General features: G+C 40.7%; 3 protein-coding genes across 5 annotated transcripts; 2 read left to right on the top strand and 1 right to left on the bottom strand.

Annotated features, from left to right (window-relative positions):
* The first annotated feature begins 1,980 nt into the window (after positions 1-1,980).
* LOC109633697 (uncharacterized) lies at positions 1,981-3,913 on the top strand. The gene is made up of 4 exons (XM_020093758.2): positions 1,981-2,044; positions 2,142-2,186; positions 2,267-2,427; positions 2,850-3,913. Exons 1-4 carry the CDS (start codon positions 1,990-1,992, stop codon positions 3,642-3,644), a joined length of 1,056 nt encoding a protein of 351 aa, XP_019949317.2. The 5' UTR covers positions 1,981-1,989; the 3' UTR covers positions 3,645-3,913.
* Positions 3,914-4,355: 442 nt separating this feature from the next.
* cops6 (COP9 signalosome subunit 6) lies at positions 4,356-10,374 on the bottom strand. Of its 2 annotated transcripts, none has more exons than XM_020078453.2 (11): positions 10,234-10,374; positions 9,134-9,294; positions 7,798-7,923; positions 7,556-7,687; positions 7,242-7,330; positions 7,026-7,088; positions 6,874-6,921; positions 6,669-6,783; positions 5,662-5,754; positions 5,312-5,412; positions 4,356-4,815 (listed from the first exon to the last, which is right to left on the bottom strand). In XM_020078453.2, exons 2-11 carry the CDS (start codon positions 9,174-9,176, stop codon positions 4,675-4,677), a joined length of 951 nt encoding a protein of 316 aa, XP_019934012.1. In that variant the 5' UTR covers positions 9,177-9,294; positions 10,234-10,374; the 3' UTR covers positions 4,356-4,674. The 2 variants fall into 2 exon arrangements, with proteins under 2 accessions (XP_019934012.1, XP_069387499.1); XM_069531398.1 differs by having other exon boundaries at positions 9,134-9,532; positions 10,227-10,352.
* A 95-nt stretch (positions 10,375-10,469) lies between these two features.
* Positions 10,470-14,850, top strand: LOC109631657 (F-box/LRR-repeat protein 12). 2 transcript variants are annotated; one of them, XR_002203387.2, is made up of 4 exons: positions 10,470-10,602; positions 10,748-10,823; positions 11,817-13,814; positions 13,956-14,850. XR_002203387.2 is itself a non-coding variant. In XM_020094588.2 (3 exons), exons 1-3 carry the CDS (start codon positions 10,502-10,504, stop codon positions 12,858-12,860), a joined length of 1,221 nt encoding a protein of 406 aa, XP_019950147.2. In that variant the 5' UTR covers positions 10,470-10,501; the 3' UTR covers positions 12,861-14,850. The 2 variants fall into 2 exon arrangements, 1 of the variants encoding a protein (XP_019950147.2); XM_020094588.2 differs by having other exon boundaries at positions 11,817-14,850.
* The last annotated feature ends 529 nt before the right edge of the window (positions 14,851-15,379 follow it).

Raw genomic sequence — 15,379 nt, 5'->3', positions numbered from 1 at the left:
CTGAGACGAGGGACACTGCGATTAACTCTGTCAGCCGCCGTGGTAACAATGTGACGCTACCAAGCTCACTGGTGTGTTTCCTTCAACAAATCCTGAATTTCTCTTTGGCCTTCTGGCAATCCTGAAAATGCCTCTTTCATTCATCAGCACGAGACTCATCTTTACTTAAATAACCTATAATGCACACAGATCGTTTTCTTTCATTCAAACTTTATATATTGAGGCGCTGTCCTCACAACTGTTTGTTTTCTGGTTGAAAAGCTAATCATTCCCATCTGAAGTTTCTCCATCTCAGCTTCAGTGTTCGAGTGAGAGTTTGTTAAACCTGAAACTGTCTGAAACAGAGCTCTGCTTCTAGTTTGTTACTGGAGCGGCTTTGTTGACCTAATTGCAGCTTTCACTAACACCTCTCACACACCTTCCTTGTAAAACCTGCGAACATGGAGCAGCAGACGTTATTTCCATCGTTCACTTTCTATAAAAAGAATTGGAGAGAAAAAAGCCTTTGCAGAGTTTAACGCCCAGGATCTGTATATTTGGCCTTTTCCATTGTACTGTAAGTTTTATTTTTGCAGATGCATTAATATACATGAAGGATTTTGTAGTTGTAGCTACTCCATTGAGGAGCTGCTGTTTTAAACCTGTCTGTCTGTTGATGAACAGGATTACACACAAAAACGTCCAAAAAGATTTCCACTAAACTTGGAAGGATGCCAGAAAAGAACCCATTAAATTTTGGGGCCGGATGCAATTTTTCCCCCATTTTTTTATGAGTTAAACTTCACAGGATAGGGTGTTTTACATTTTCACCAATTTGTCTGGGAATAATCACAAAGTCTAGTAAATGTTTTTTAAAGTGATGCAACATCATAGTGCATCATTTAAGAGAGTTGTGTTAAAGACGCTGAAGTTTTTGGTGAAAAATCATTTCAGTGATTGATCAGTTACAAAAACAAAGCAATTAAAATCAAAATGCAAAACCTTAATTTGTTGTCCTCGTGTGTGGTGTTTATGTTAACATGTATCATGTTTTAAATAGTTTTCAAAGTAGTTGCATGGGATCCCAGGGACTGTACATCATGTGCAGTAATGTTACGACATCCTGTAAGAATGCAGTTTAAATTTAAGCACTTCAGATTTGATCGTGGACATGTTCAGACCAAAAAAAGCTGATGGCCACTCTTTGTTAAAGCAGGTGTTCTCTGGGTAAAAAAAATAACCACCTTCAGGAGCCGTGAGCGTTTCAGAATCCTTGTTACGACTCTTGTCAAAGTCGAGGCTGTGTGAGCTGTCATCTATGTTTTGCTGGGTTTTTTTTTTGGCTGACATATTGTGTGAGTCTGCAACATTTTCCCAGCGGTTGCAGTCGTCCCAGCAGGTGATGCTTTCCATCCAGACTTAATGGGGGAGTTTCCATTTGAAGTCTGTTCTCTTTATGACTCTGCTGCTAAAGTCCAGGGGCTTTTTATTCTTGATTGGCGCCAAAGGGCCTCATATTAAATGGTACTACAGAGAGGGGCGGAGACCAGAGTTCGGTCTCAGGTTTGGTGAATCCCTATTGGACAGGAGATGATGTTTCAGTGTGACTGACACTGGCTTCTGTATTTAACCCACTCAGCCCTGTCGGTCCAGTGAACACAGCCTCCTGAGCCAGGTGAGTGACACACGGACAGATGTGGCCGAGGTGTTCAGCAGTAACTGGATTGTGAAACTGCTTTTTATTACATCTCATAGGAACCTGAGAGGATAGACATGACTTGTTCAAATCAATCAGTCATTTTTCTTTTGTGTACAACACTTTTGTTATTCTCTACCACAGCCTCAATATGAGTCAGAAAAACAGAAATGTGATTTTATACCTTTTAAAACTTGTATAAATATTGTAAATGTATTTTTATGGCTAATTTATACTTTAATAATAAAAAAGAAAGGATTTTGTGTGAACTTCTTTTCTCAAACAAAACATTTTGCCTCTGTCAGTGGTTCAAGATGATTTCGACAATATGGCTTGGGGGGGCTCTCTGCTGCCTGACGCTGCTCCCAGGTCAGTGTCTGATTCTTTACTGTACAACTGCTGAAACACAAATGTCTTGAGATTTTGGGACCTGAACATCTAACAAATGTTTTGTTTCCTCTTGCAGGGCTGATGGAGGCCAAATCGTTACTGAATTCCATCAAGCAGGAAGGTAAAAATCATTTTTCAGTGTAAATGTCAACTCCTGTCCTTTTGAACTGAATAACAATTTATCAACTCTCCTGTCAACAGAGATGGTTCCTGTCAGTCATGTTAACATCGCCTCAGAGACAGCAAACAACTTCCTGACTCACTCCAGACCCAAACGCAACGCGGACCCGAGGTGGCACCGAGCAAACCCCGACTTCCAGGCTTATTACAGATACTACAGCAGCATCGGACACACTGAGGGGGTGAGACACCTTCTCTTTGGGGGAAAAGTCTATGGGCTACATGTCGGAATGTGGTGCTATGGACAAGTGGACACACTGTCCTTGGGCTTCAAACTTCTTATTCTAGTCTCCTGACTTCTGTAATAAATAGAAAAGGAAAGATTCCTGCTAAAATATTTCACTTTTATCAAAGTGTCTGGTTCAGGTCATGGTACAGACCTCACTTTTTGAGTTGTTAAAATATAAATAATCTGATTTCGAATTATTTTTCTGCTTGACTAAATGAACAAATGAAAAGAGAGTTGTAAAATATGGAACTCTGGTATATTCCATCTGTATTCTCTCTACAGGTGAATTGAATGAGTGTTTTCTTTATTATTATTAATACAAATGAGTGTGTTTTGCTTATAGATTCACTGTTCTCTGTTTGTTCCACCTCTCAGCTCTATGAGATCGACAAACTGCGGATGCTCTACCAGCAAATGAGATCTCTGGAGCAGACCTACGGCCCTAATGCTTCCTATTTCCAGAACAAACTGGGGCTGCCGACGGCCATGTGCGACCCAGCTACAGACAAGAAGTGCAAACCTATTCCTCCTCCACCTCCAATGAAAGGGGTCCCTAAGCCCACCGAGCCCCTAGCGACCCTTCCTCCTCCTCCCCCCCCTGCTCCATCTATCTCCCAGGCCGATGTGCTCTACCTGTGCAACAGCAAGGACCCGCTCTGCAAGCCCCACATCGTCTACCTGCCCACCGGCGCCATCCCAGTGCTCTGCGACCCCCGCTACCACCCGCACTGCACCCCTCAGAAGGCTGCACCCGCCCCTGTGGCAGTGCCCCAACTTCCTCCATCGAAGAAGTATTCCCCACCTCCGCCTCCACCGGTCCTTGTCAAGAAGTCTGCCCCTGCCCCCGCCCCTGTCCGCACCTTTAAGGGCATGGAGTATGACTGTGACCCCTACTGGGACCCCGACTGTCTGATTGATCACCCACCCAGGCCTATGAAAGGGAAGGTTATGGTCCCACCACCACCACCACCACCACTACCACCTGTGGAGGAGAAGGAGGAACCAGCACCTCCTGCACCCATCGAGAAGAAGTTTAAATTCTTCCCTCACCCTTACTACCCTATGCCCTACGACCCCAGGGATGAGCTGTACGACCCAGTCCGCTTCAAGTACCCCGAGCCTGCGGATCCTGCGGATCCTGCTGATGAGGCTGCGGAGGCCAGCCAGTAAAACATCTGGGAGGTGTCGGAGGAAACACAAGACTTTTCATTGAAAACATTTAAGTTTCACAATATCCACATTTTGGGGGTTTTCTCTTGTAGCTTCCCTGCGACGGCACCGTCACAGAAAAAGCAAAAGCCTTGATAAGTTGCAAAGTTGGTTTGAACCTCACTAAAGTGAAACTTTGACATATTAACTGTCAGCATGTAAAAAAGCAGTCAACACAAGCATGTAATGCAAATTTTTTGACTTATGACAAATAAAATGTGACAAAACTGTCCAAGTGGTATTTTGTCTTTGAATGTGTTTTTACAAAACTGCATGAAAACCCAAAGAGGAAACAGTTTGCTTCAGTTGCCACATGGCAGGTAAGAGCAGACCAGTAAAGTCGACTTATAGAATCCAGGGGGTCTTTACGTCTAGTGCTGACTCCGGTTAGACCTCCGACTCTGCAGCCATATCTCCCCCCTGCCTCCCCCCCTTTCCTGCTGCGTATGCCCATCTTTCCAAAACCTCCCAAGGCGGTAGAACAGCGGGTACACCACTTCAAAAGACGAGCTAACTGCAAACACTCCTGACAATAACCCTGAAGCTAAAGCAGCGCTCCACATAACTTTCACAGCCTCATTTAAAAGTGCAGGTCTAACATTTTTATGAGCTGTGTTCTGTCTACGCTGTTATAATCATTTAAATTCAGGAAGAAGACAAATTAAAGTCCCATGAAGAAAATCAGCAGATCATTTATTACAAACAGAAACGATAAAACGAACAGGGTAAAATAATATAACGATCATGTACAGTGGATTCATTTCTGCGTTGACCCGAGAGTTTTGTACAAATCTCTTACTGATCGGTGTAATTAAGTGCTTTTAGATACACTTGTGGTTATAAGTGAAAATGGTAAACTGGTCTGAAAAGCTACTGTTGGTTTATGAACTTGTCTTAGCTTACCAAAATACAAACAAACCGAAAAGAAAAAGACAAAACAGAGAAATTAAACTGCAGTGCTTGTTTGTCTCTGGCTCAGCTGACCGCCAGCTCAAAAGAAGAGTCCTCTCATCCTCCGGCCGATGCCCTGTCTGTCGTACAGGACGTTGAACTTGTTGATGAACTGGTTCATACTGTTGCAGGTCTTGGTGATGGTTCCTAAGTAGGCCATGAGGCCCACGTCATTACATTGCTGCAGCGAAAACAGAGGCAGAGTTACAGAAAGAATTTGTTGTCAGGATTCACCACAATCATCTCATCTCAAATTACGGTTTTTTCTTTATGGAGACAAAACTGAGCAGTATATTTATTTCAAGAGAAACATTCAGATTCAGAAACTATCTGTTTTCAAGGATTCCTATTTTCAGTCAGGATAAACAGGCGTGAGGCTGAGTGTCATAAACTGGAAAATGTCCTGGAAAATGTCCAGAACAATCAGGTGAGCGGTCGTGGTAGAGCGTGCAGGAGACAGGACATGACGCAGAAATTCCACAATGGAAAGCACATGTTTTTGTTTACAGCATATCGACACTGGTCCCCATCGCTAAAAGCACGACAGACTCAAAGTAATCATCTTCACCAGCATCATCATAATCATCAGTCTGCTTAAAATCTGATATTTGGAATTAAACAATCTAATATTAAAACATAGTCATTAAATGTGTAGGTGAGACAAAAAGCTTGCTTACATCGTAGAAGTCAGTTTTAAATTTGATGGTGCTGAGGACCGGCAGTCTATGACACAGGGCGTTTGCTTCTCGAAGGATCTCGTGGTTGAATGGCACCTCTCCTGCAGAACATGAAGGCAGGGGGAGAGGAAAAAAACACAGAACTTGTTATGTAAGGGACAATAAAAAGAGCTCAGATGATGCTATCAAACTGCAGCTTGTAATTATGGTGCTGTGTTCTGGTGGGGCCCCACTAAATGGTGTAAAAGTGAGGAAAGGAAACATCATATTTAAAAACAGCTGGTTTCCAGACATATTTCCACCTTCTTTGTTCTCGGTGCATAATTAAAAAAACCAGTCAGTCCTCTCACCTGTTTCCACGGCTTTGACGTACTCGAGAATGATCTTCACCCGACTATGGAGCATCTTTATCGCACTGTGCTGGGCTATGAGGTGTTCAGCAACTGAGAGACATAAAAAAAACATCAGTGTTAAAAACCTTTTCAGACAGAATTTATTTTCATCTAATATAAGTCAGGTAACAGGAGAGCATCTCCCTTTACATTTCTTCAGTTTGTTCAATCAAAGTTTGCCAATAAAGCAAGTTTGAAACTTAACCACCATTAACAATAAACTTTATTAAAGCATTAGTATTTCTCTTTTTTATGAGCATTCAGTTTGCCTGGAGGTGTTTATCTTACACTGTTGCATGACTCTGTAAAGACTTACATAGCTACCATTAGAGAATGCTCTGCAATGTGATTAAATCTCTGTCATCACAGCTGCTTGGACAAAATATAGAAAAATAACAGATCGAGAGAATTATAATAAATAGAAACATTAAATGTAAATACGAATATGTAAAAAATATATGCATTATACTACAATACATAGAGAAAGAAACTGAGATGGAAACATTTTTAAAATATCTATGCTACAAAAGCTGAAACGTAGTTCCAAAAAGTAAACAAATGTTGAAAATGTAAAGCATAAAATAATGTACTTCTGATTATTTCTTTGAATGGAATAAGGGTGCTTGTATTGTGCTTCAAAATGATCAACAATTATTAAATTAATCAAGTACTGACTGAAGAATTAGAACTCATTCATCCTCAGAACATCACTAATGGAATTTCATGAATCCTTATTGTCGGACATTGTAAGTAGTAGCTGTGAAAACTGTTTGTATTATCATAAGTCTGAGATAAGAGCGGAGATAAGGGCTTTTATTGGTAACTGTAAAATAAGCAGTCGTCATATAGGCAGCTTTATAAACTAGTGAGAAGGTTTCCAACAGGACACTGGAGAGAATGTGAGCTCACTCCCTGTCATTAGCATTTAAAGCAGTAGAGCTGTAGTAGCAATTCTGTTGACAAACCTGTCGAGTTTTCTCCTGTGCCGGTGGCGGTCATTCGAGCGACGTGGTCAACACCGATTCTCTCCGCTTCCTCTGTGGCCAGAGTGTACGTCAGCTCAGCAAACAACATGGTCGCCTGGGCAGAAAAAAACCCACACACATGAAGTTTGCTCAGAAAAAAAATGGTCATTGAATAAGAAAAAAATGGATATTACATATATCGTACCTCGCCATTGATGATGTCAATCACAGATTCATAAACACTAACAGGTAGCTGTAAGAAGACAGGACATGTTTTCCAGCAGCAGTATCTGAATGCGTAACATAACCATGCAGTTGTTGAATTCTTGAATGGATTTAAAATGCAGGGAAACTCACGTCGGTGTGTTTGGTCATTGGGTTGAGTTTGAGGAAGAGAGGGCTCTCAATGATCTCACACACCTGGAAGAGGAGAAGGAAACAACTGTAAGAACAGGGGCCGAGCACAACCTCAAATAATCATGGCACTTGCCACTGACTGAACATGTGATGATCTCAGTTGTTCATCTTCTGCCTTCATTGACTGTAGATGTTGTAGCTGTAACTTTTGCCTACCTGCTTGTGAATGTGGATATCTGACTGGTCTGGTGGCCCCCCCGTGGTGTACCAACCCAAGAACTCCATCTCTTTGAAAACCTGTTTGACTGAGAGATCAAATTAAACGTTACAGAAGAAGCATCCGATTTTGTGTTAACCACATTTCACTAATACTTTTGTTTATCAATAATATACATTTTTTTCACATCCAAATCCTGACTTCCTGTTACATTTTATTCATTTCAAAATGTCACCTCACAGATGCTGGGGACCAACCCACTGGCTGCTCTGTGTTTTACAAAAATTGTCCTTGACACATACACAGCACTTACATTGTTCTTCCTTGGTGTAGTAATACTCCTTGTCAATATGCACTCGTTCATCTATGGTGTGAGACAGCAACTCAAAGGAGTTCATCACCTCAATGTTTCTACCCTCCTGCTTCCCTATCAGGGCTCCGATCACTGAGCAGGAGACAAAACAAAATGATCTCTTTTATTACACTTAGTTTCAGAACAAGTGATGCACCGCTTTAATTTGTGCCATTATCCCCTCAGAGCATCCTCATACATACCCTGCATTGGTTGTCCCTCTTGTGAGCGGATACGTATCCAGTGGTCGGATATGTTGAGGATAACCAGAGGATGTAAGGCCACAGAAACGCTCCCAGTGACTCCTGCGGCCATAACACTGGGGCTGGCTACAGTCACACAGAGACACACAAAAAACACTTTTACAATACAGCAACTGCACTAATTCAAATGTCAATTCATAGATTATTTTGGCAAAATGTTTTTAATACTTGATTAATTATTTAAGTCATTTATCAAACGAAGATTGGAAATAATTAATAGCTTCAGCTTCTCAAATATGAGGATTTGCAATCACAAATAGGTTTAATTTAGGATTTAGGATTATTGGCTGAACAGAACAAGATGTGAGAAAGTTATCTCAGGATCTGGGAAGTTGTAAGGCACCTTTTATGATGATGAAACGGTTTGATGATTTTGGAGGATGTAGTTTGTGGCACTGTTACAGTCGCATTATACAGAGATGTGTTTCTGCTCTTTAGCAGAGGGGGAAAGGACTTTAACATGAAGTAAAAGATCTGGTGTCCATCATACATACTTTTGAAATGAACAATATTTACACAGACTCTGGACATAAAATAAATGGAAGTACATTAAAGGATTTAAAATAAGATACTAGGCCAGGGACAATAAAACAATATAATGTTCATCGATAACAATTTGACATTTATTAATTGCTGTTGCTGTTTGTCATTCTCTGATCATAAAGCGTTTAAAACCACAACCTTCACTCAGGAGCAAAACTCTGTCTTTAAACTAATTTAACTAATAATGTGACATTTATCGAGACAATTATCGATATCGACTGGTGAATATTTATATCTCAATATATTTTTGACCACATCAGCCAGCCTTAGACTCTCATGTAGAAAACCTTCCCAGACACGAGTTACTGTTCTAAACAGGATAGTTTACAGATCTTGCCACATGTCTGGGTGGATGTTTAAGTGAACGGTGCAGATGTGCTGACACTTTGGTTCATCATCTGTATTTTGAGATCAGGTTATTGTTATAGCTCAGAAATAAGAGTTTACATCTAAACCCACGTGTGCAGGTTTATTCAGGTTGATTTCTCTGATACAAAATATTGAGAAACACAAGAAAAGAATCGATCTCACTTCCGACGTGATTCATTTGTTGACACATTTTACGTGAGATTTACTTCACGTTAGCCCGCTCACATCGACCAGCCCGCGGCCTCCATTCACAGGTCGCCTCTAACGGCCTCTGGAAACACTGGAGCACCAGACATGTCTCCGTCTGCGCTCAGGTTCATGTTGGAATCAGGCAGGACCACTGAGATAAGAGAGAAATACTCGCCTGCCCCATCCACTTCCATTCCTCCACCATTGCTGGTCGCCATCTTGTCCGGTAATCCGCGCAGGCGCAGTGGACTGTTGGCGTCACCAACGTCTTCTTCTTCTTCTTTTGAATTTTATTGTTGGTAGGCAAATAACGACTTGATGCATTACTGCCACCAGCTGGTGTTGAGTATGTATTGATGTATAGATGTATAGATAGAAAGATAGATAGATAGATGTATAGATAGATAGATAGATAGATAGATAGATAGATAGATAGATAGATAGATAGATAGATAGATAGATAAACAGAATCAGAAATCTTCATTGTCATTGTAACAATGTGGCATCGTACAACGAAATTAAGGTGCAGTCTTTTCAGTGCAGGTAAAAAAATTAAAATAAAAAGATAAAATGTCTGTAAGAAAAAAAAAAGTGAAAAATTAGAATACACTATGCCATAAGGAAAGGAATGAGAAAAACCTAAACTCACAGCAATCATACAGTCATACATTCGTCCAGTCATAAATGTATCAAAATATTGCACATGATGAATTGCATATGGTAAAAAGATTGTAGATAGACAGATAGATAGATAGATAGATAGATAGATGTTTTTCTAAGATAATGAAATAGTACTAGATAACACTTGCTTTTTCAGTTGTTTTGTAGGATATCTCTAAAATAAAAATTCACTTTAATCTTGTCAAGGTTTACAGTTTAGCTGCCTTCTTTCTTGTTCATATTTCTTATCAGTTTCCGATTTTTTGTAAAGTACATTTTGCACAAAATACTTTGAATTCACTAAATCCATCGTGCTTTACTATTTCTTCCTCCCACTGCTTCTGCCACTTTTCTTTCCACCTCTGTTTAATGATGCTCTTCTAAAAATATACTGTTATTATCATTATTGTTGTTGTTGTTGTGTTAATTAGCAGTTGGTAAACAAACGTATAGGCGCATTACCGCCACCTGCCGGACTGGAGTGTGGAGCAGTAGATTGGCAGCAAACAAAACAAAACAAAGATGTCATTATTTAATTTCGTCCTGTTTATTTTAAGTTGCTCACGAGAAGCAGATGTTTGTTCCTCGATATCTTTCAGAACACTCACCACTCACATCCGGATGTCTTAAAAAAAAAGAAGCGCTGTCACATTATTATTGTCGCACATTTACACTGAGTTCACATTAAACACGAACGATAAGGTTTCAACACGCACACGTTACGTTGCGGAATAAAAATAATATATTTAATCGAGCCGGTTATTTCCGCTAGGTCCAAGAGTCACCGGGTAGCTGTTTCCGGGGGATTGTTGGTTTCTGCGCAACCGCGGTGCGTCGCGTTATTAGTCCCGTGTCGAGGGTTTGGAGGAGTTTTGTTTACAAAATGGAAGAATTTAAAAGCTGTAATCTGGACTACTTCCCCGAAAACATCCTGATAGACGTGCTGTCGTTTCTGAGCGTGCGAGAACTCGTCAGAGCTGGACGGTGAGACACATGTAACTCTGCTGTCAGAGGTTTGGGTTTAGATCCAGTTATTCGTCCTGTGAGACAAAAATGTGCCACCTCTGTCTTTGTTCCGATTCAAGTCACATGATGAAGTTATTGTTGTGTTGTGTTGTTTGTTGACCAGAGTGTGTAAGAGATGGAAACGCCTCGTTAAAGACCAGCGCCTGTGGAGGTTTGTCGACCTGACTGCTTGGAAAGGAGTAAGTTACTGACAGTGTGGTTTTATTATCTGTCTTCTTGTTTTAACTTGTCATGCATATCATGGTGTTTTGAACACAGCTCACCACAAGTCTACTATAACAAATCAAACCTCCATGTAATTGACACATTTCTTACACGAAACCAGATGTTTCAACATCTTCCCCTTTTCATTTGGTGACAAAGAAGAGAACCTAAGAGGGTCTGAAAGCCTTTAAGTCAAGAATCCTTCAGTAATCAGGACCACTGGGTTCAACTTTGATGGTCACAATAGATGACAATGACAACAAAACTCCAAGAATCATGGGATTCTGGACCAATCTTGTCTTTTTATAGCTGTAAATGTATCAAATTAACACGGATCAAAACTGACATTTACATTTTTATAACCCTTACACTGTCTTCTTAGTTTTGATAAGTCCTGTATAGTCTTTATAATATGTACTAATACAAAAGACCTTACCAAAAATACTAGGATCCTGAATAGGTTACATAAATGTTCAGGTTTCTGTGCTGTTCTCCAGTGGGTCATTGTATAAAAGAGCTGGAGTACTGTTACATAAAATATGTCTCTGACCTTCTTTTACCACACAAATCCTCTAGTCCTTTCATGTCCTGTTTTCTTAAGGCGTTGCTTTTTATTCGCGTGGTCCAGACTAAACGTTGAGACATTTAGCTACACTCTCTGCACCACTGAGTTCAATTCCATGCAGTTACATCTCTTCCTGTCAAGTATTTATATCTCTCTTGTGTGTTTTTAAATAATCTTAAATGTTTTATTGTGAATTGTAATGTTTAATGCAGTATTTTTAAAGAGTTATGTTAAGCACTTTGAAACACCCTAGTGTGTATCTAACCCTCAGCCTCTTTTGAAGTAAACACTATTACAGATGGGTTGTGTGTGTCTGTGAAATTATTGACATATTCTCTGTTTTGCCTCCCACCCTCCACTCTCAATACACACACATATTCATGGACTGTCCACTGTGTGTAAGGTGAACTCCCGTATTCTTTGGGTCCTGCTGCGTCAGTATCTGGGTTGTGGACTAAGGTGCCTACGGTTGCGTGGTTTGCTGCTCTCTGCCCGAGGCGGCACCTTTCTCTCTGAGTCTTGGCTCAAAGCTTTGTCCACAAAGTGCCCTCGGCTGAGTAAGCTCTACCTTCTGCACGCAGACCTGAGAAGCCTGTCCAGTTGCCAGGTCCTACCTCCGTCTTTAAAGGTGCTGGAGCTGCGTGGTTGTGAGCTGCCTCGTGGCTTTTTCAACCAGGCACTACCTTCTTCACCTGCCCAAGAAAGAGCAGAAGCCACATCCAGTGTTGGTGCTCAACGGCAAGGACAGGATAAGAAAGGAAAAAAGCTTGGCTCTCCATCAGGGATTCCTATTGAGACCTTAGTCCTTAACAATGTGCCCTCTTTCACGGACCAGCACCTGCAGAGTCTGATATCTTGGGAGAGGCTCCATCGACTGGAGCTGCGTGACACGTTTCGCGTGACTGCCAATGGACTCAGGAGCTGTGCTGCCAAGGAAGGCATCTGTGGTGTTGAAGGGCTCTCCAGGCTCAAGTTTCTGGAGATAGGCATCACTGGCCGACAGGGCTACCAGTTGCAGATGGCCTCCCTGGGTTTAGGGGCAGGATGGCTCGGACTGGAGGAACTGAGCCTGGGTGGTAAAGAGGTGGGGCCCGGCCTGCTCTGTGCCAGCCGCCTGAAGGACCTGAAGCGTCTGTGCCTGTGGGCCTGCACCCTCAGCGAGATGCAGATAGTCCGGAGCTGCCGGATGCTCCGTGGACTTCGCCAGCTGGAGTTTTTGGACGTGACCTTCCAGCCTCGGCAGGGTCCACCAGTAGTGGAAGGGGAGGGTGGTGGTGAAGAAGAGCAGGAAGGTGAGGAAGCTGCAGGTGGAGAAAGCAGCAATGATGACAACAAGGCACAGGATGTGAATGATCCTATTCCAAGTCTGCGTCGCGCACTGGCTGTCCTGCTGCCATCCTGCGCACTAGTCTTCAGCAACTGCTCCATTCAGATTAATGCAGATTAAAGTCTTCTTCACTGCTGCTGAATGAATGCAAGTGGCCAAAATAATGAAATCTCGTTCACACAGGCTTATGCCATTTTAAATAGCATCATTGATGTAATGATCAATTTAAGTTTTTATTATTGCCCACATTAGCTAACAAGAAATGACAATTTCATATGAACCAGCTCGCTGGTGCAGCATATGTGTTTCAGACCTTTGAGTCAACAAGTTTAATAATCACCGACAAAACAAGTACTCTGTGAAACTGAAGAAATCAAAGTTAGCTGTATTAGTGTAATAGTCTTGATGTCTTTTGAATCTGTTACCTCCATTAGCCAGAGGAATACCAAGTCTCAACTTTGCAAATCTGTGGTTTCTAGATAAATGAAATAGAAAATAAGATGCACAGCCATCCACAATATTAACATCATATAATCACTTGCCTATTATTGTGTAAGTCCCATTTGTGGAGCCCAAACAGCTTTGATCCATTGATGCAAGGCTTCCACTGAGGCTTGGAGGGTGTTTAATGGAGTGTAGTTATGTAGTGCTGTTTTTCATAGCGCTTTACAGCACAAGTTACATTCACCCATTCACATAGCACATCTGCACACAATGTTTTTTGTTTTTTTTTAATCACACATCATTTATACACTGTCAGCACAGCCATCAAGGGCAATTTGGGGATCAGTGTCTTGCTCAAGGACACTTCCTAATGCAGACTGGATGTGCTGGAGATCGAACTACCGACCTCCTGCCCGCCCATCCGCAGCATGAAATAGTTTCATTTTCACGGATTTTTCTGTTCATGAAATCCCACAGTTGTTTGATTGGATAGAATCGAGCAACTGTCCAGGGATTTTGCAGACCAAGTCAACACCTTGAACTTTGTGAGGCTCCTCAAACCATTCCTGAACATTACCCTGGTGAGGGAGAGCACTGCCACCAGGGAATGCTGTCTGCAACAATGTTTAGGTAAGTGGTACATGTCAAACTAAAATCTACCTGAATACCAGGACCTACGTTTTCCCAGCAGAACATCACAGAGAGCTTTGCACTGTTCCAGCTGGCTTGCTTTTTTTCTCATAGTCAATCCTGGTGCTATTTCTTCTGCAGGTAAATTATTCACACACATCAGGCCGTCAAAGTGATGAAAAAAAGAAAACATTAATCAACTTCAAGAACTGAGTGTTCACTTGCTACCTAATACATCCCACTCCTTGACGGCTGTCAATGTAAGAAGAGATTCAGCTGTCAGGTTTTAATGTTGTGGCTGTTTGCTGTATGTCCTTTAACAAAGTATGAAAATATTTCTTTGGATAATATAACTACATGACAATGTTGGCTATACTAGACCAATTGTGGGACTTCAATTCTTTGAAAAGCCATGTTGCCACAAAGCAGCCTTGTTTAACTTGGAACTGCCATGTTAGAAAATGGTTTGGTAACATTGGTAATGTTAACAAAACATCGTCTTGTGGTTTATATTGTCAGAATTGTGACCCACCATCTTCAAGGTAAATCCGTGGACAGTCACTTCCCAGTGGATTGAAACAAGTCCAGGATTTGTGAAGCAAAGTATTTTGAATACTCAGTTCCAATATTACACAACATTTGTAACTGTTACTGTTTGCCTGTAGAGACACGAGCAGCTGCAAGCAACAACAATAGAGATGACAAACAATCTAAAGGATATCATGCACCTGTTTCCTGTTCTTTCAACCTTTCAACTGTACGATCAGAAAAAGTGTCTGTCACAAGCAGGTGTTTGGTTTTGGTGTTTGTCAGTTTTGTGTTTGTTGAAGAGCAGCATACCATTTTTAAAGTAATCTTTGTAAAGTCTTGTTTCCATTTTATTTTTTTCCTCCTTTAGAAATTATGAAATTAAAAAATGTAAAGGGAAAACATAGATAAGTGTTTTTGACATGATTTCTCATGTAAATAACATAAAGAAGTTTGAAATTTTAAATGAGGAAATGGTTTTGAATAAATCTATTTTGAGCAAATAAAAGTTGGTGTATTTATTTTGTATTTTGTGATTTGATTGGATCTTTCTCGAAAAACATCATTAAATGTAACAGCATTTTAGAGAAATCCACCCACATATGAGCTTGACTCAGAAAGTAACTGTGATATATTCAACAATTGTCATTAAAAAAGAAAATACATACGAAAAAAGGAAAATAGTACTGACACACAAGTGGTCAGTGTACTTTTAAGGAAATTGGGATTTTATTATTTCGCAACATTTCACATATCGGTGTTGTCTCATTCAAATATGCCGGAAAAATAGGATTCATCTGAGGAAATTACATTTGTGTTGTGGTAAGATAATTAAAAAGTTAACTACAAACTGCTGTTTTTATCCGTCATTTCATTTGAATCGTTAATTTAATCTTTTCATGTATTCAGAGTTTGGTTATTTGGAAAAAAGATCAGCAGTTTCAATATAGGAATTAAAAAAGTTCTAATATTTACACAGAAAATTAAAAAGACATTTTAAACGCTCGTCCATTGTTTTTAAAAAACCAGAAGGAAAG

Source organism: Paralichthys olivaceus, chromosome 9, assembly GCF_024713975.1.
Source record: "Paralichthys olivaceus isolate ysfri-2021 chromosome 9, ASM2471397v2, whole genome shotgun sequence".
Lineage (NCBI taxonomy): Eukaryota > Metazoa > Chordata > Actinopteri > Pleuronectiformes > Paralichthyidae > Paralichthys > Paralichthys olivaceus.
Note: the sequence above shows the minus strand (reverse complement) of the source record. Positions and strands in the feature narration are given on the sequence as shown.